General features: G+C 36.2%; 1 protein-coding gene across 2 annotated transcripts in view; it reads right to left on the bottom strand.

The window, feature by feature from the left end:
• The window catches only part of fancc (FA complementation group C), a 29485-nt gene extending 17105 nt beyond the window's left edge, over positions 1 to 12380 (bottom strand). For both annotated transcript variants that reach the window (XM_082188250.1, XM_082188249.1), the window contains exons 1-4: positions 12137 to 12380; positions 9390 to 9555; positions 5272 to 5359; positions 4613 to 4707 (exon numbers count right to left, since the gene is read on the bottom strand). In XM_082188250.1, the coding sequence (XP_082044376.1) occupies positions 4613 to 4707; positions 5272 to 5359; positions 9390 to 9545 (339 nt within the window). In that variant the 5' untranslated portion in view covers positions 9546 to 9555; positions 12137 to 12380. The remainder of the gene's footprint in view (positions 1 to 4612; positions 4708 to 5271; positions 5360 to 9389; positions 9556 to 12136) is intronic.
• Between the last annotated feature and the right edge of the window lie 9369 nt (positions 12381 to 21749).

Genomic DNA, 21749 nt, shown 5'->3' with positions numbered 1-21749 from the left:
ATTCTTCTTCTGGGCTAAACCACCCACATGAAGAACACGACCAAGATGGCTTTGTGAATGACAGGACCGATTGTTTATTCATGATGAGTGACTAAAGGAACACAGGCCATCACTGCCGTTGGGGCTCTGGGGGGTCAGCTGAAATCATCCCAGATGGACCTCACATTGTAACTCATGCTGATCGACATGAAGGCTTTCTCTAATGGGTGAGTCTTCAAATGTTGACAGTGACAGTAAACAGCGCTCGGAACAAACAAGGAATGGGGATAAACGGAAAAACACACAGTCCATTAGGACCGCAACAAACACGAGAATGGAAAAATAAGAGATCAACGGCTTGGAAGAGGCAAGACGTCAGACTGAGAGGAGAAGATAGACCCCTAGGAAATCAACTCAAACCAAATCAATTTGCTAAAACACAACAAGAAAGAGACCGACAACATTGGGCAGTAATTCTATTTCAGCACAAGAGAACAAATGAGAATGTGATCTGCTATTAAACAGAGAACACAAAGTGGCACAATTCCTGACTCAACCTGTAGAAAAGTTACAACTATGTCCCTTAAAGTCACCATGAAATCAAATTGACAATTCTTTTTTATATATATTTCAGTATTAGCTTTAAATGATTTATCCATGCACATCATTATTTTTTTATATATTTTTTTTTATTAATGTGCCCTCATAATCAAATTATCTTCACCACTGCAAATGGTACTTCAAATGTCTGGAAAAGCAAGAGATTACCATGGTATCAAGGTGTAATTTTGACAATAAACTGACCTCTATACCAAAAGAAAGTCAAAAACAGCAACCTTCTGGACCTTTTGTAGGCCAGTCACTGGAAACAATACAGATTGTATTCCTCTTCCCATGTTTCATCTATCAAGTAAATGCCCAAGCACATATAATTTGTAACTTCCTCACACAAATAGTCCTAATCTCTCTGTTTTTTTGTCCTGTATCTTTTTCCAACAAACCATACGTACACACACTGCTGCTGCACTAGGGATTGTTAGCTAAGCAAATAAATAATGTAAGATTAAATACCGTGTCTCAACCCCTGACAGAGAACCCACACCTCCCTCTGACTCCACTTCCCTTCGTATAGGTCAAAAAACATCTGGCAAATTAAAAGTTTACTTTAAAAGCCCTGCTTTAATTAGCGCTATGTTTTATTAGATGAAAAAAATAATCAAACGAATGCACACACGAAACGCGAGGGGTTCTGTATTGCTTATGGTAAACCATCTGTGTGAACTCTGTAAAAAGTTGAAAGTGTACAATTATTTGAGTTCTTTTTCATCACCCCGCTCTCCCAACCCTGATTACATCTATTCAAATATAAAAGTGTACATTGACAATTTCAAAAACACTTTTGGCAGATTGAAAACTGTTGGGGTCTGGAAGAGTATGATATTTATTAGGTATATTACAAGCAAAAAAGGGCTTAAACCTTCAAAGCATGTGCTTTTAAACTCTAATCAGTCAGATTTTTGCCATTTTTAATGACAATTTTAATTAAATGATTAGGGCTGTCAAGCGATTAATATTTTTTATTTAATTAATTACATGATGTGCCAATAAATTAATTGAATTGCACACCAAATTTGGCTGAGAAATGACCCCTAAAAGATTATTTCATTATTGATAAAGTCATTATTGTGTTAAATGAGAATAAATGAGCATAAAAAAGCAGCTTTAGAAAGAAATATTTAATTTGATTCAACATGGAATTTATTACACATAAACTTTTAGGCTACAATGGCAATTTTTTTTTTCAGAAGCTGCACCTGCATTGGTATTTAGATATATTTACAGACCGTTTATTGCAGCTCAGATGTGGCATGAATGCATTTACACTGCAATTACAATTAAATAATGGCGTGAGATTAATGGGATTTAAATGGCTATTAAAAGGATAGTCCACCTAAAAAGGAAAATTCTGTCATCATTTACTCACCCTAATATAGTTTCAAACCTGTATGACTTTCTTTCCGTCTGATAGAAGATAATTTGAGAAATGTCTCAGTATTTTTTACAATGGAAGTCAACATTCATAAAAATATCTTATTTTATGTTCCGCAAAAAAAGAAAAAGAAAAAAAGAAGTAATACAGGTTTAAAACGACATGAAGGTGAGTAAATGATGACAGAATTTTCCTTTTTAGGTGGACTATCCTTTTAATAGCCATTTAAATCTCATTAATCTCTAAAGTATGAAATTATACTTTAAATTAGAAACTAAAACTGCCAGTAGGTGGCAGAAAATGTCTTTATGAGAGAGTAATTGACTCATTCATTCATTCGATTTGTTTAAATGGCTCAAATTCAGGAATTAAATAAATGGTTCTCTTTATGAATGGGCCATTGAATAATTGGTTCACCCGATTCGTTCAAAACGAGGATTTGAAAGAGACACCGCTGTGTTGCTCGGAGACGCACAACTGTTCTGCTGTGGCTTTTGTTATATTTTCATTGGCAAAATTGAGCAAAAACATACAATATTGAGTCTAAAACAACACAATATTCATTTCTTATTTATTAAACTGCTGGATAAAATCAATATCACATTTGCGCTTGTGCTATTCGGGACAAAACCGCACTCCTGTGATATTGCATTCGTTGCTCATAAGATATTGCTTAACTATATCATATGATATAAATATAAGACAAAAAACTCATACAGGGGTATTTTTGTCCCAATATTCTAGCATTCTAACTGCATGTTCAGCCATACATGTTTGAGCCAGAGTCTGATCCCGGACCAGAAGACAACAAACCTACACCTCAAATACCAAGGATACTTCAGTCAGCAACAGCTTGGCAGTAAACCATTTTTATTTATATCTATTCCTTATGCATTTGTGAGGTAGTCTTGTATTTTATTACAAGTTGAAACAAAGACACAACAGAAAGGTGTTTATTTTGTTACATACTTATAACATTTGTCACCCGTGAAACATTTATGCATATTACATATGCTTTGTACGCTGGTAGAGGCAAATAAAGTTTAAGTACCTGGAGTTGCCACAGTTATCATTTAACACAATAATGACTTTATCAATAATGAAATTATCTTTTTGGTGTGCAATTAGATTAATCGGCACATCATGCATGTTTCGTGTAGACGTATTATGATTGTACCATTGTTTGTCACACTGTTGTTCTTATATTTGTCGTTCATCATTTTCAGAAAAGTGATAGTAAAGCGAGTACATATTAAACGATCTGCAACAGACAAAGTAAAAACATTGTTTTTTCTTGTGAGTTGTGACATTACTGTTGGATCCAATGTCACTGCATCATCGTTTGTTTTGTTTCTCAGAAAATTCTTTACAAATGAATCCACAGAAAAATGAAGCAAACAAATGAACAGTGACTTACTGACGCAATATATAACTTTGTAAAAAAAATAAAAAAATAAAAAAAGTGAATCCACGTAGGAATTGTTTTTGCCCTAATGAGGAAGTTTTCAGTTCTGAATTTTACAGGACATTTTTTATAGCACAATGACCTCTTGGGCCCTATTTTAACGATCTGAAACGCAAGTATCAAACGCGAAACGCAAGTAACTTTGTGGGTGGGTCTTGGGCGCTGTTGCTATTATACCGGCGGGATAAATGACTCTTGCGCCCGACACAAATCTAAAATGGGTTGGTCTGAAGTAGCTTCATTATTCATAGGTGTGGTTTGGGCGTACCGTGAAATAAACCAATCAGAGCGTCATCTCACATTCCCTTTAAGAGCAGGCGCGCTTGTTCCATGGCGGTTTGCTATTATAACAGCGGATTTGCCAGGCGCGCGCCAGGAGCGGTTCACAGCCGAGGAGACCAATGTTCTCGTCAGGGCCGTTAAAGACAGAGAAGTGACATTGGGGATGGAAGAAACCCACCCAAATTAGCTTTGGTTAAACAGGCGTATGATAATTTGGATAAATGTGTAAGCTAGATTTATGCCTATTTTTTCACATCTTCATGGACGTTATGAAAAATTAATATTTTTCCTTGTAATAATGTAGCCTATGATTTGCAAAAATGAAAACTGCTGCTTCTGTGTAGATGAGAGAATCAAAGTGTATGCGCGTTCTGCACACACTACATTGATAATGGCCAAGCATGCGCCCTCAAAATAGCATTTGAATAACATGCGCAACGCGCCACTGACTTTAGACTAGGTTTTTCCTGGTCAGTGGCGGAATTGTTTTCTAAACCTGCAAAATAGCATCAGGGAACGTTTGCGCCGGAACACGCCTCCTCTTTGCGCTGAACCGTCCCCGGGAGCGCAAGTTCATTCCCTAATTTACCGACGTGCGTCTGTGGAGGGAAAACTCTGCTGTGCGCAGGTGCAAAATAGGAATGATACATGTGTCGGTGTACAAAGTCAATTGCGCTGGGTGCAAGATAGGGCCCCTTATGTTAAGAGATCAAGGAAAATTTGATTTCTTAATTCATGACCCCTTTGGTTTTTTTCTTTCATCTTCACACTTTAAATTAAACAATATATTCCAAAATATATAAATTGTTTCTGTAAGGATATCAATTTGTTAAACTTCTTTGCCAATTTATTTATCCATTCATTAACCTTAAGGGGTGAAATGTTTTTGGCTTTACCTTGATCCAAGTGTTGGCTTTTCGTTCAACAGCGTTCAGTGGCTCAGCGCTGTACAGACAGCTCAAACACCGCAGCAGGAGTCTCTGGCTTCTCTCTGAGCATACATAAACAAGACCACAGGACAAAATGCCATTTATAAGATGTGAAAATGGACACATTATTCATCTAATGGGAAACCCATGAAAATGCATGCATGCATGAATGCATTTATAATCAGGCACATTGTAGACTAAACTAAAACGAAATATCTCATTTAAACCTAGAACTTTTTCAATGCAACTTTTCACTCAAATTGTTATGCTGACAATATAAATTTATAACAAATATATATACAACTTTAAATCAAATTCATAATATAATTGTTTAACTATATAACGGGGTAAAAAGTACAGTGATAGATCTTTCAACTTTTTCCAAGTCATTTTTAAGGCTGCATGTGAAGAACACATAATCTGATAAGAAATTTCAGGGAAGGGAAATAGTGTTCAGACAAGAGAGCGAGAGAGGTAGTGAAAGAAAGCCAAATAACAGAACAAATGCCCAGCAGGCCACTACAGGGTTCATTGGAAAATTAGTGTAAATACCCAACCCATGCAGACACATTTCTTGGTCTTAAATGGGAAACACACCCCCAAGTGTAGAAGAGTCGTAAATTTACCATCCGCAATAACACATGGGTTCCAACAAAGTCTTCCCAGGAACTGGCCCACAAAAGGAAACGTCTTCATGGCCTCACTAGTGGAGCTCTGTTATACAGTAAACACACACACCTCAGACATCAATAGCAAAACTCTGCATCGGAATCATGAAAACTAAACTGCAATACTGCCTTTCACATTGCATACCTAATATTAATAATACACACGTGAATAATACAATTGAACAATAGGTTTTTTTGGCTTTTTCCATTGTATAGTATAAAGAAACTGATAAATAATGGGGTTGAACAATATCGAAAAACGTTACAAGCAAGATTCAAACTTTCATCACTTGCATTAGTACTAAAGCTCAATGTGCAAAAGCATGGATACTCAATTTTAATACCTTTCCAAATATACAGTACTCATCTCATAGATTATGTTAATGACACACCCTTTATATCATTGAAATTTGAGTCATAACTTGTATAGTGTGAAAGTTGGCATCTGTGAATCAATCAGAAACAGTCTGGTGTTTCCGTGGTGCTCCAACACCATGAATACAGAACATACATCACACAAGTCAGGTGGCTGGTCGGATATAAAACACACCTGATGGATGTGTTTTGAAATGGATGGAAAAAACCTTTCTTTCTAGATGATTAAAGTCATACCATCTTGTATTCCACAAGGATATGTCCTAAGACCCTTTTTATTTCCACTGCAATACCAGCTTCCATGATAACCACATCAGCACTGGCTGCATGAAGATTCAGCACACATTTCATTTATACCCTAAAATAGATGCCTCTCTTGCCACAATAGCCAATCACTTTGTTTAGTTTTTTTTTATGTATTTCACAAAGGTCTCTGTAATGCAACAATAAGGGCCATTTTAGAGGCCCATTTTGTTTGTTGGCACATCACGGAAGAACTCATAGTTGCAGAGAGGAACTCCGCAGGAACAAACGAGCTAATGTCAGAACTATATTGCTTACAATTTTCGTCATGAAAATGAACTGTCAACACCAGATACTGTCTCAACTCATGAGCTGTGGTCAAAATATTTTTTTTAAAGTAATACTGACAGTTTAAGTGCACAATGAAGTTCTGCCACTTGCCGAGTTAGCCGACATCAAAAGTATGAACAACTAGCTAATATGAAAAAAATTAATCATCATTTCCTGAAGAACTATTTGAGCCCAAAAAAACCTTTTGATGGTCTTTTATAAAGCAATTCCCACACAGACAGACAGAAAGAGTCACTGATCATTTCTTTAAAGTCAGTTACGTAATTAATGAAAACCAGCGTGCTAATGCAAAGGCATGTTGAGGATCACAGCTTTTTGCATCAGTTCAAGATGTGCCTTGCCAATTTACTGTACACTGGAAGCCATACAAAGGATCTGAGCCTTTTTACATTCCATAGGCACATACATTGTTGGATGCTAAATGATTTCAGTGCACGCATGAAGAGAATGACACCATTCCTGTGGAACTTTAACACGTCAAGTCTGACAAAAGGAAAAAGACCTTGTGGCAGCCAAAAAAATAATGAATGCAAATACAGAGCACATACTAAACTAATTATTGTAGCTCTAGAACTGCCATTTGCATTTATAACATCTAATGGAGGGATTATTTTATGTCATGTCATGATTTTTTTAGGGATGATCCTAAAATGTGAAGGCAGCTCTACATTTTCATGTGAGAGAAAGCATGATATTATCAAAAAAATATTATATTATAAATGTGTCGTTAGCAAAATTAAATAATTGTTTTTTATATTGTTATTGTACTGGAGCCAAAATAAATTATTAAAATATTATCTAGAAAATATTTTGACAATCTATCATTTTATCCCCACTTTAAATGTTTTATCTATAAACCTGAATTTTCAATTAAATTATTTAATGCTTTTCAAACCTAATATTATTTCAAATCTGTTTTACAGCTTTAACAACCATAAAAAAATATTTTGCAATTTTCTGCGGATTCCCTGGAAACATTTTGGAGCCACCTTGGGTCCCCAAACACCATTTAAACATTTTGATTAAATTTGAATTAATACAATTTTAGAATTTTCAAGTATACCTATAAATAGATCAAATAAAATATGCGGCTTTTTAATAATCTCACTATACCATATCCCAATATAAATTTTAATCTGACTAATTATGCTGCCCTAATGTAAACTCTTGAAAAACAGCTTGAAAAGACCATTCATCTGACCATGACAAAGTGATAATCCAGCTCCATCAAAGGGTTAAGAGCAAATTTGTAATTGCATGTACTATCCCAGGGATGCTTTCTCATGGGTTTTAAAGGGCAAAAAGTCTTATATACACATTCACAAGTCAGCAATTATGGAATGTGTTCACGCAAACATGCATCTCTCAGTCTCCCCTTGAGCACGGGCGCATCGCCAGCGGGCACCCAACTGTGCCAGGCTTAGGAAGAAAACCGTTTACGGGACCGTGAATCCTCCTCTTTCCAGCAGTCCCAAGCAGGGAGTGGGAAAACCGGTTCTGATGGAATGCAAATGAGGAAATTGATATAAACGAGACATTTTTCATCCTCAGGCGCGAGCCACATCCTTAACTCATCCAAGCACTGCTGTTCATATCCACTTCATTCGGGCCGTTTTATGAGGCTCTGCCGGGAATAAAGCTTTAGTGCCAATTAAGAAATCCCGATCCCTTCACATTGCTGAATGCTGTCAGGGTAGCTGACGCATGTTGAGCGTGATGGAAACGGAAGGTGTGATTGCATTTTGGCAGGGCAGCCATTGTAAGTTGAAATAAGAAAGCCTGCAAGATTTTGTTTTCTTTTCTGACATGCCAGGCACCAAACGGCACGATGTGCAGAACCAACGGGAGAACTGCTGGTGCGAAAGGCGGCTGCAGGTTGAATAAAGAGCTTCTTTCAAGGTGAGGAGAGTCAGTGGGAGGCAGAATTTTTCTTAACACTGGTCCTTCACAGAGTCGCCCTAACCCATGATACCTCGTCCAAAATTGCAACACTTGATGCAGGGATACATTAGGTTAACGCTGGCAGTCCCTGGGTGGCTATTAGCCCACTAAATCATCACCGCCGCTGTGCCAATGTCCAGCCTTCATTCGCACAGAGCGGCTTCTGTTAGGGGTGCTAAAAGAGTTAGTTAAAGCACTGACCTTAATATTGAAGGAGATTCTATGAACTCAGCAGGAGAAATGTACAAAACTAATCATTTTCAAAATCGACTCCATTTCTTAGTTCTTGGTCACAGTGAGACTTTCAGCACATTAAAGCATAACATGCTGTCAGTATGCTCAAAATCTCTCAAAGAAGTTGGATCTCTTAATTTATCTTTTTTTAAAGCACCACAGTTAAAAAAAAATATTACAGTACTCAGTAATAAGTATGACCCTTTCGTCCAGGAACGTTGTCAGAGTTTCATGCAAGTGGATTATGTAAATGTATTTTCATGCCTTTATTTTAATGCATATTTAAGTATTTGGTTTTCAGTGGCAATTGGTTGTGACCTCTGATGATTTAAACTTGTTTGCTAATTTAAATCAAATCAAATAAATTTAAATACAAACTAATCAGTAATGTTTTGCTATGCATGCCATAATTTTCAAGTGTTTATGAATTTATTTCATTCCATGTATAGTTTCTAGTTAAACACTTTAATAAAGTTAAGAACACTTCAAGAATTTTTTTTTTTTTTTACATTTATAATGTTTTGGAGACAGTGGAAATGTTGACAAGAAATTTATAAATGCAATCACTAAATTGATAGTGATAAAATTGATAATGTTTTGGAGACTTAATGTCTTACAAATCTTACTGTCTTACCCTGTATTAAAATAAATTATTTAAAAATCATAAAGTAGTTGACCTCACAAACCATTTAGTCGGTTATTGGACAACTAGATGACCATTCTGTAGATGGTGTAAACTCTAATGCTACAAATCTCCTGGTGAAGAATGAAGAATATTGTTGTGCAGAACAACATTAGATCAACATTTCTTTACTGGATCGGATCCTAACGTTTAACAGAACAGCTGAGGACTGTGTCAAATGTTTCACAAAATTCCAGAAAAAAAGTCCTGCTTGTGAAGCTCAAGTTGTGTGTTCTGAAATGTTTCATACCATTTGCTGCAACCCCAGAAGAACCTGCTGGAGAAAACTCCTCAGATAATCAAGATGTCTGCTTGTGTCCAGAAGGGCGGAACATGATGTAGCCTCGCCCCAGCTCACTGCTTTAGCCATCCAGAACTGCACATCTGTCTCCGAAACAGCAGCCATCCTCTGAAGTCTGCAGAGACACATAAATAAATGATTTTGGGGGATGAACAATTCCTTGAAAGGCCAGCAGATCTACACATTTGGACCATGCAACTTCAAAAGTGTGTTTCTCATTCCAGAAAAAGTAGGAGAGTTAAGTCCATAGTAATGATGACTTTTGTACAGAGTCTGAGATGACAGGGGTTGTAATCAGGAAATGGGGAGTTGAAAATGTGTTACCCAATTGAGGTCTCTTAATTTGTCATCAGCCTCTATTTCATGAGCCGGCCAGTTTGGAAAAAAAAAAGGGGGGGGGATAAAAGAGGCAATGAGTAGTGCAATAAAGTCTTCACGGACTTTATTTTAAACTTCTAGAACGCTCTTAACTCAGCACTGAAATATTTTTGACAAATAAACAAAACGGAACAAGGCTGAAGCCATGAATGGAGACATATCCTCATCTGTGTCCTGCTGGGAGGCGAGGTTCTCACACCGTGACCACGGCGTAACGGGGTACAAAAAGCGCTCAAACAGCTTGTGTGTGCAGGAGCAGGAGTTTGTGGGTAATTGTTGTTCTTAGTCTTAATGACAGGTCTGTGAAAAACACAACAAGGGAGTGTTTTTATGATCTGCTCGTAACGGCGGAGTTGTTTAATGTCTTGCCATCACCCCTGCTGGAAAAATCCCTTGGGTGAGACAATGTAAATATATAATTAGCCTTTCTTTCCTTTTTTTCATCTAACCAAACTATGAACAAACGCTCCTTGTTGACTTGTCATCCCCGCACAGCTTTCACCAGTCCTTCGGGGGACATAGCCGCCTGGCCAATAAACTGCCACGGCCAAGATGGGTGTAATTCCAACACAGAATACTAGTAGAGCGTTAGCTGAATCTATGCAAGTGTAAATGGTTTGGCCTATATGTTATGCGCTGGAGAGTGTCAACATTGACGTGTACCAACACATACTAATATCCTGACTGTATGCCAAACAGAAAAAAAAGCTGTAGTAAAGAAGTGACTACAAATGTATAATTTGGCTCTTGACATAAGCAACCGTCAAGAGCAAATTATGGGCACCGTTGATGGACCCCATTGACTTCCATAATATGAAAAAAAAAAAAAGTACACTCAATACAAGTCAATGGGGTCCATCAACTGTTTGGTTACCGGCATTCTTTAAAATATCTTATTTTGTGTTCAACAGAAGAAAGAAAGTCATGCATGTTTGGAAAAACTTGAGGGTGAGTAAATGATGACAGAATTTTTATTTTTGGGTGAACTAGCCTATCCCTTTAAATAAACAAAGGGGTACAAGGGGGTACTTCATCACTGCCAAAATGGGCTTTTAATAAAACTTGGCAACATATGCAGTAGAAAGGTGAATTTTTTTTTTTTTATCGGTGCTACATGACTAGAGAAAACGGAGAAAAAAGGCTGTTGTCTTCCTTTTTGCCAAGTAGAAAAACTTAAAACACCCATAATGCACTGGGCCTGTTGCCATTCAAGACAGTACCAGTCTGCTAAGGATACGCTTACCAGAGTCAAATACCAACTTGCTTTAGTAGGAAATAGCTCTTAGCAAACTTTTAGTCATAATGGATTTGATCCCGAGTTGCTAGAAATCAAAGAGTAGCCTAAACATTTAGTGGGAGTGAGTTATTCTCCAGTATGTTGTAGTGGCTAAAGCTTGCAAAGAATTGTAAATCCAGAGAAAACACAGCGACGAAACAGTTTTTTGTTTTGGAAAAAACTGAAAGAAATTGCCGTTCTGTCAGTGGACTTTTGCTGACAAATAAATTTGAATTTCTCTGTCCAGGTAACACAGAGAACAAGTAGCCCTAAACATTGCCCCTTTACATATACTGTACTTTCAACACACAAAGCAGGTTGAAACTAGGTGAAATTACCCTTGAAGTGTATTTCGGATGTTTTCTGTTCACTAGTCTGAAACAACATGGTATGAAAAGCCAAACAGGACACAATATCTCAAAATTGACCCGTGAATTAAAAAACAGTTTTTACTTGTAGTGAATTGTAGCAGCTTTTAGTGTCAAGAATTCAAGGAGACATAAACCAGTAGGCTAAACAACATCCACAATACACCATAACTGAACATACATGTAATAATTAAACATAATACATAGGCTATAACGTTACTATAACTGGGTTATGTCTGACATGTCATGAGCTTCCTCAAACTTTCCAAAATCCAAACTGAAACTCATCTTGATTTTAAAGAGCTAAGACATTTAGGAAGTATGTTTAATATTTTTAATATTGAGCACACTATATTTTACAAGGTTAAGAGAAGGGTACCATTTTTTATTTTTACCTTGGTTTTATATTGTACATAATTTATATCATATTTGTCTGTATTCTCTCTGACTCCAACTTCTGTCTGAGTACATACACGCCTCCAAACAAACATTTATAAAGAGTAAAGTCATGAATATTTATTAGGTCACGTAACTTAATTAATATTCATGAGCAAGCAGCAATGTCATAGTATGATTCGCAAATGCGCATCCTGCTTCTGACAGTCATAAATCACACACAGTCAGACCAAAGGCTTCATTGTAATCTGAATAAACAAAGTAAACCCAGATGTTACCTTCAAAATCAGCAGGCTAAGCGCGACGACGGTCTGCGAAGACTTCTGCCGTCGTGTTTGACAGTTCTGCACTCTCACTGCTTCCTTATTTTGCTCAGGCTTTCTGTTGACGTACATGTATTGTCTTACTTGTCCAATAATCTAAGCTAACTGTATATAAGATTATTAAACGCAATACGGAATTTTCGCGGCATCAGATGCTGTAAAAATCTTTCTGAACTTCCCTCTCAGACATCTAAACCGGATGTTGTCATCTGCTATTGGCTGCGCGCCTCTAAAAGGGGAGGGGCAAAGTCGCAGCATGAACTGAAGCGCCTGTACATTATTCAGGAAAATACTGTTTTGTTAAATCACACAAAAGCTTTCACACTTATCTGAACCAACAAATGTGTCAAATGTTTCCACCACATGACTGTCTGATAATATGTATGATGAAAACTACATTTTATACATTTCATACATTTTGAAATAAAATGAGAAACTGCTTTCCACCTGCTGCTTTTCAGCTCTTCACTAATATAATAAATATGACACAAGTTAAGGCTATTCAATGAAATCTCAGTAATGTTGGAAATGTAAAATGGTTTATTTTTATTTCACTCTTTATTTATTATATTTTATTTTTATGATTATTTTAATTGTTTAAGACTAAGGATCTGAGATAATTCTTTGTAAAATAGCAATATGCAGCATAAAACAAATGTTAAAGGCATGGTTTAATTTTTTTGCAGAACGTTTTAACATAAAGACCTCCATTTAACATCGTTCACCCAGAACATAAAAGCGCGTTCATCCACCCATTTATATGCTTTCTAAAGCTTTAAATGGTATTTGATTACGTCATTAATCGCGCGTTTTGAAATATTTTGTGTATGCTTGATCCTTCTTCACATTCTCCTGCAGGACTAGTGCAGGACTGTTTTGCATTTGACCATTAGGTGGCACTGTTTAAAAATTGTTTCAACATCTTTAAAGTACAGAACCTCAGGGCTCTGTCCAAAGAGTTAGATCTCCTGTAAAGTGGTTTACTGTAGATTGCCTATAAGATTAATCTTATTGGCCTGTAAACTCTTATGTATTATTACTTAGCTGTTTGAAAACTTTTATGAACAAGAAAGCATTCCAGTTTTGCAACGCAATTTATTTAAAAACTTGTGTTCAGGACTTTACAGCTCAGTCAAATGGACTGATAATAAAAGAGATGTTCAGAGGCATGATCTGCTGCAGGCTGGACACCAATATGTGCGGTTAGAGCCTATTCAGCATTAAGGTGCAATGCGGGGGGGAAAAATAGGTGGCAGGTTGTTTATGTATCTATTTTGAGCCTTTAATGGAAACATCTGTTGTCCTCCATGTCTTTGAAGGCATGATGGCTTATCGGGGAGCTGTTCTCTGTAATTTTACTGGAATTACACTCTGATTTAACATCTCTGATGTCAGGAGTTCTGTCTTTAAAAACAAGGAAATAGGAGGATCTGATAAAGAAGAAATGGGATTAAGTGTCAAAATAGCAACAATAGTAGCAAATAATAGTACAAATAATTAGAATATAACAAAAAAAAACAAAAGAAATTGTAACCTTTGTTTGCATTGTGATAATAGTAATTTGGGATGAATGTTAATTGTCATGGTTCTAAAGTGTTCTTGCTGGATCTATTTGAAGGCAGTTTTTAATGAAAACAAACAAATGAGAACATCACCTATTGTGAGACAAGATCTGACAAAGACAGGGCTATAAATATACAGGCAGTCAGGGACACACCACGGACAAAACGAGAAAATTAACAAGACACTGGTGTAACACATGAGGGTAAATCAAAGAGCATGGCAGCTGATGATGAACAAAGACAAGGGCAACTAAACTGGGAACAGTGCAAAACTAACTCAAACCCAGAATGGGCGTAACAACATTAAATAACGCAACACCCAATTAAAATGCATAGGCTAAGTCAAATTAATCATTGTAAGCTATCTTAAAAGGATGAGTTTTTAAGTTTCTTACACCAGCTTAACGTGGGAGCATTTCTATCAGTGAAAGGAAGAACATTCAATAGGGTTAGCAAAAGAGAAAGCTCTCTCCCCCATAGATTGATTATTTATTTATTTGTTTATTTGTTTGTTTATTTATTTATTTATTTATTGTTTCGTTTTGTTTTATTAATTTAATTTAATTTAAATTAAATTAAATTAAATTAAATTAATTTAATTTAGTTTAGTTTAATTTTAATTTATTTAATTTTAATTTCATTTAAATTTTATTATTTTATTATTTTATTTATTATTTATTATTTATTATTATTTTTATTTTTAATTTGTTTTTGACAGGTTTTGTTAGATTCACACCTTAATATAGAGCCATATCTTTGGATTTATCTGAATTGCTGCATATATATGTGTACAGTATGTATAGTTTCATCATTCTATTTGACTGTTGAACATGTTTGTTACACAAAAGTCTTCGACATTTTATTCCCCTAAAAAAATGGCCTCCAATGCAAAATTTCGATGATGTTATGCACACATTTCATTTAGGAGGTGACGTGCAATCACAATGAGGTACATACTCTGAGCCTCATACAATGGGGAGACTGTTTAAGGTCAGCCGAGAGCAGGATCTGGAGGATCTGGAGTCGACCGCATACCAGCAGCAAGAAGTCAAGAAGTCAGGGGTCTGTGCATGCGGCTGTCCCCCTGGAAGCAAAAACAAATGCACGGAGGTCCGAGGCTATGTAGCTGGTTTTAGGGAACAGTGATTCCTCAAGGCCACCTCAGCAGATGCAGGGCAGACGAATTACAACAGTTGTTTAAACAGAGGTAATGGTACCACATTTGTGTGTGTGTGTTGGTATGTTACATGTATGTTGTAATGTGGAGACACAGGGATAGAGAGAAAGACTGTGTGTTCTTGCGAAAGGTTGGTGTGAGACAGAGTCTATAACTTGGGGAATGTGTTTAAAGTGGGCTAGTGGCTCCAGATTAGAGCTCACCACCCCTGTGGTTTTCTACACACAAACTTGCGTGTGTGTGTGCTCGTGCATGTGTGTGTTTTTCTTAGAGTTGGGTGGTGCCTCTGGCTCACTCACCAAATGGAAAGGCTGCACAGAAAAACCTCTATGCACACTACCAAGTCAAACAAATATTTATTGCAATAATTCATTTTAATCATTCATCTGTGAATGCATATAAAATGTTCAACAATAACACAATTACATTGGGCATTCTTCTTGGATTAATTATGTTTTTATTTTTTAAATCTTAATGCATCGTTTAAACTGGCCATCGATTCTCTGATAGTGATGCTCTAATTGCAAAGAAGTTGATTTAAAAATAAATTAAATCCCATTAATGTACATGCATTTCTGACTGGACACACACAGTCACAGAATGTTTATTCTCCCAAAAGTACATTTAGGTCAGTTCGGGCCAGATTCCTTTGGTCATTACATAAAAATACATCTGGTCTGAGCGGAACTTCTTTGGTCATCCAAATAGGAATAAAGAACACACAGAAAAATGTGGTTTAATGCCTGGGCTAGAAACCATGTGTGTTTTTCCTTGAGCTCAAAATGGTCGATCATAAGGTGGGGGAATAAGAGAGTTGTTGAATGTGGGGAAAAAGGAGCCAATGTGAGAAAATAGCAAGGGCGGAGGGGGCCGAAATGATGGAAGGGGTATTGGCAGAAGGCAGCCATGTCCAGCGCTGAGATCACTAAGTGGGTGGTAGGAGCAGAGCTTCCCCTTGGCCAAATCATGAGAAACACTCATATCTTCCAAGCATTTTGACTGGAGTAGGATGTCAACCGCTGAAGCCTGTCTTCGAGCCAGAGACCGAGAGCTGCACAGATGGTAGTGCTGACAAATTAGTTCAGTTCAGATCCAGACCAGTTTCATTTCTGTACCTGGCAGCGGGTCTCTTAACCACTTCTTGCCCGACGGGGCTGGAATGATCGTTCTTTCCACTTTTTTTCCGCTGAATGTTCTGTTTCCAAGAGAGGTCCCAAATCTGGGTTTGTAGTTTTACATGCGATGCGGTTAAATGTTGAATATATGACCGCCTGTACAAAACGGCAGAGTTCCCTCCAATCTCTTTATTTATATTGAATGAAAATGTGCTGGCTGCCTGCATTACTGCCGCCCACATGAACCAGAATCCAAGCCAGCTGGCTTCAGACTGGATCCTAACTCACAGAGAACAGAAGCACACAGACAAGGTGTGGCCAGACCAACCTGGCTCTCCTTAGGTTACCATGCTTTGGATAGGAATGGACTTTCTCTGGCCACTAACCTTCTCATTGCCCTAATTTCGATCAAGTGCAGCATAAAGCAACATTTGATTGCATCTAAATTGAGCTTGGTGTGAAATGTGCAATGAGTAAAAATGAGACTCTTATAAAAATATAAAATAATAGATTCTACTCACATGTTGCCGGTATTCTGACCGCCCATTTAAAGGAAGGCATTTTCACCCTCTGGGAGTAACGGTACTTTGTCCCCCATTGCACAGTATGAGTGTCCTTAGTGTAAATGAGCCTTAACTTCTTCGATGTTAGAATTATTTCTCGTATTCCAGTGACCATCTCGTGTTCTGTTAACATGTGGAGAAAAGTAATCCATCCAACGCTGATCTGATTAAAATTTGCCTCGACCAATGAAATCAGTTTGGGGTGGAACTATCTGTACGCTGATCAATGGAAATCTTGGAGATGGTTAATGAAACCTGTTTGAAAACAATCAATATTTTTGCACAAAATACACTTCAAACCTATAAAGAGCCAATCATACACTGTAAAAAAAAATCTGTTAAATTTACGGTAAAATACCGGCAGCTGTGGTTGCCAGAACTTTTTAGATTTTACTTAAATTTACAGTAATAAACCGCATTTAATTATATGATACAATGTTAATTTATTGACCTATTGATGTATTTATATCTGTTTTGCACATGGTAACACACTGACAACCACCAATCATAGTGGAGATGAAAGTCACATGATGAATTAAAGTTCATCACTAGCAGCCCTGTCACAAGAAAGTTAATCATAACATAATAGAAGCTGCTCAGTGGCATTCATACAAACACTAAACACCATCATGGTAACACACCTGAAATTTTTGAAATGCAATAAGCATTAATTTAACAACATTAAATGTAATATAAAACCCTAATGTACATAACTGATTAGAAAAAACTAAGAAAACTATGAAGAAACATAGTTATTTCAACAAAAATACATCAAATGTGAAGTGTTACGCAGGGAATTGTGGGAATGTCAATTTACGCTTTTTCACTGTAAATTATACAATGACTTGTTCTTTTTCACTTCCAAAAACTGTAAATTTAACAGTATTTTACAGTAAAATTACATTAAATGTACCGTTAGATCTATCACAGTTGTTTACCGTATAAAGTAAGGAAACTTTCTCTTAACCATTTAACAGTTTTTCACTGTAGCATTTTTACGTTAAAATCACAATATTTTTTTACAGTGTAGGGCCGTAAACTGAAACTATACGCGCAATTGTCTGTGACTTCTCTTTTAAAACAGCATGTTTTTTCACAGTAAACTCTAAAAATAGATCAATCCTAAATGATTGTTTAAGAGCAAACATCTTGAAGACTGAAGACAACCAATCAAACCAATCAAAAATCCACCCGACTTTAATGAGCATTAGCATTTAATGTGGCAGACAACATAACTGCAGCATGCGCTTTTAATAAACAGAACATTGTTGTCCATTGGTGTGGACGCTAATATAGTAGTTATCTTTATAGTTATTGTTCTTAGTGTAAATGGGCCTTTACACATGTAAACGGATGGTTTTCAACTCGTAGTACAGTGGAATAATTGGTCTCATAAAGTGAGAAAATGGTGGTACGTTCATGCCGAACATAAAACTATGCTTGCATAATTAATCAGCAAATTTGTGGTTGGCGTAACTTGTATTAACTCTACGTATTTATGACACAGCAAAGCCCCAATAGTGTGCCATTGATCACAGCAATGATTCCTGCATAGCAACAGCACACCTCACGGGCTGCACGAGAAAACAACCAAACAGCGTAACCTGTGTAGTCCGGTTCACAAACATATCATGATTCAGTTCTTTAAAATGAACTGTCACAAATGTAGGAGTTGCTGGTTTGAATTAGTCTGACAAATCCTCCACTGAATGAAATCACCTAATCCGTCAGAGCAGCTACTGAATCAACATATGACTCACTAACCCAATATTCTTTCGTAAGAGCGCACAATGCGTAGGCTACTATGTTCATCTGATGACAAATTAGCATTGGAAGTGAAACAAATGTTTAATGGCTTTAAACATAAAGTAATATTCAAGTTCAGCTTGAAGAGAGCAAAAGCAATTAGACAGTAAAAATTGGTATCAAGAGACTGGAACATCTTTAAGCAGGGAGATGAAAAAACAGATGTCCTGTCTTGCACAGAATTCATAAATCTTATGTGGAGGAATCTGTTGTCTGTTTCTGGGGGAGAAATCGACTGCACACTCCTCATTACTCAATAGTGTATCACAGGCTTTGTATTAAAATCCATGCTCAGTATCCCATGATGAATAAATGGTGCTGGAAGATTGAAGTTTGGGATTGAAAAATCCCATTGAAAATTGAAGATTTATTTTTTATTTTTTTGCATTCTATTCAGTGCCTGATTAGGTAGACAATTGCAATCCTGAACATTTGTGAATTAATGTCTTTTAAATGACATATTATTGTCACAACCACTGACTGGAGTTACCATGATCTCGATCCCGACTCCCTCGCTTTCCCACCATGGACTACATCTCCCATAATCCATTGCCCAGACTCCGTGATCACATCCACCTGTGTGTCATTACCCCTGTTAACGTTGCCTATTTAAACCCTGTGTGTTCATTTACTCATTGTGAAGTCTTGTTTAGTGTCACGTTGCATTTATGAGTGTTATCCTGGTTCTCTGTGTCTTGGTTTTGATCTTCTGATTTTCTCCGTGTCTTGGACCTTGTTTTATGTTTGGACTGTTTGCCTGTGGTTTTGACCTTATGCCTGTTTAATGGATTATGATTATGTATTACCCTAAATACAGCTGTGTTTGAATCCTTAACCTGTGTTTCAGAGCAGTTTCATGACAATTATTATCCAAGCTAAAAAGCCTCAAAGTAAACATTTTCCTTGTTTGGGGTTTTCAGTTAGAACGCCAACAGCTTAGCTTACTCACGTTGGATAGCGCAAAGTGATTAAGAAAAGCTAGACTGATTAGTTATCATGATAATGTGATTCACATAGTGAATAGCATGTAAGATGGGCAATAAAGGGATATTTGTGGACTTTCTGTAGGTGGATGGAGTTGATGCACTTTTCATTTCTCTCATTCCAACTGTGGAAATTATATCTTATGTTTTTTTTTTTTTTGAGGTTACATTTTATGCAAAGCTTTTTTTTAACAATTTAAACTTTCCTGCTGTTATCTCAGTAACATTGAAATTTAAAATTAGTTTGCAGTGACATGGACAAACATCCACATACTGTAGCCTACTTTATGAGACAATACACTGTACACAGAATGCTCACTTCAAGTACACTGCTCTCTGGATTGCACAGGACACAGTGATGCTGCTCACTTTCAAATAAATTTCGCCCTAGATCTCATTTGGCCTGTTTGTTGAGTTCATGAGAGCTGTGATCTCTAAGCCATGTGTAAATGAGATGGTCTGTGTGTTCGCATGCTCATGTAATGGCATCATCCGAGCTGAAAATTAAAAAGATGTGGTTGTTGTCTTTGTTGTTGGCTATGGAGTTAATTGCGCTTACATGGCCCTTTGTCCTTCCTGACAAGATTGTCATTCTCAATGATCAGAGGGTGATCGTAGATGAGGACTAATGGTTAGCACACCAAGATGAATAATGATCATCTGATTTTAATTTATAGCTTCAAGGTCTTTATTAGTCTTTAGATTTGAGTTAATGTGCATCATATGAGGTTCTTCCTCTGCCTTTCTCAAACTCTCTTAATGGGTTACATGCATATATTAAAATAAAATTGTTTATTGTATAAAAATAATTTATGCCACCATTCTCTCACTCTTTGTCTCATTCCACATGCACTGATGTTGCACAATTCTGGATAAGTCTTTCAGAAATCTGTTTTTGACAAGCCTTCACAATCTTCACAATGACATATTGTCTTTTTTTGTTTTTGTTTTTTTAGCTAACTAGCTAGTTATAAAAAAAAAAGTATGAAAAATACACCTTTTATGTCCTCATAAATTCATTTATTTAGATCTTCAAACTTTAAAGAGGCTGCTAAGTCTCCATGCTCTCTATGTGGTTGGCATCCTATTGTAAGTTAGTGAGAAAGCCTAAGGTTTCATGACTAGAGATGGTCACCTTCTGAACCGCTTTACTGCAATTCCAAACATTTTTCAGCATAGTCCTTTATTGCCTAGTGAGGAAGTAAGGGATTCATTGGGGAAGAAGGGAATCCTCTGTGACCAATCTGAAACAGAGAATGCTTATATATTCTTGTTTACAAACCGAATACGCTTCTTTTTAACAGAGATTCGTAGTGTGACCTTTTTTTTTAGCAAAGTTTATGATGTTTTAAGGGACAGACACACAATAAACGCAAATATAATTTTACATTTGCAATGCCCATGCAAAACTCACCATCACAATGCGAGTGGTTGCAAAGGTGTTGATACAGTATGCAGTTTTTAGGATATTCTGTGTGGTTAGTTCTCTAATCTCATGTTGTAGTCCCTAGATATGTCTCAGGTCTCTCCTGTAAGTTTATGGACTGTTAACAAAAACATGTTCTAAGAACGTTTTGCTTACATTCAACTTCCCATTAAGTTATGAAAAACATCATTTTTGAATGTTCTTTGAACGTTCAACACGTCCCGTTTTTTCTAAATCTTTTATTTTTTTTAAATTTTTTTATTCTTGGTAATGTGAACATTTTTATTTTTAAATACTATGAGTGAATAATAATGTACAGTATGATAAAATTAATACAATAATATTCATTTTGAGATTTGCTAAATTACATTAAATTAATTACATAATTTAAAATAAATGTTTTTAAATAAAATAAATGTATAAATACAAATAATATACAAATAATTTATATGTAAATGTAAAAATGTGGAAATCAGCATGCACAATACATAATTAATGATATGTGACCCTGGATCACAAAACCAGTCACAAGTCGCACGGGTATATTTGTGGCAATAGCCAACAATATATTGTATGGGTCAAAATTATCGATTTTTCTTTTATGCCAAAAATCATTAGGATATTAAGTAAAGATCATGTTCCATGAAGATATTTTGTAAATTTCCAACCGTAAATATATAAAACATTTATTTTTGTGAGTGAATACAGCACAATCGCCAACATAAATCAACAACTTCAAAAGCGATTTTCTCAATGTAAAATTTTATTTGCACCCTCAGATTCTAGATTTTCAAATAGCTTTCAGATTTCAATTTTAAAAGAATTGACCCATGTGACTGTTTTTGTGGTCCAGGGTCACATATATTAAATTATATATATATATATATATATATATATATATATATATATATATAAAAGTAGAATATTGGCCTATAG

Source organism: Leuciscus leuciscus, assembly GCF_965113295.1.
Source record: "Leuciscus leuciscus genome assembly, chromosome: 13".
Lineage (NCBI taxonomy): Eukaryota > Metazoa > Chordata > Actinopteri > Cypriniformes > Leuciscidae > Leuciscus > Leuciscus leuciscus.
Note: the sequence above shows the minus strand (reverse complement) of the source record. Positions and strands in the feature narration are given on the sequence as shown.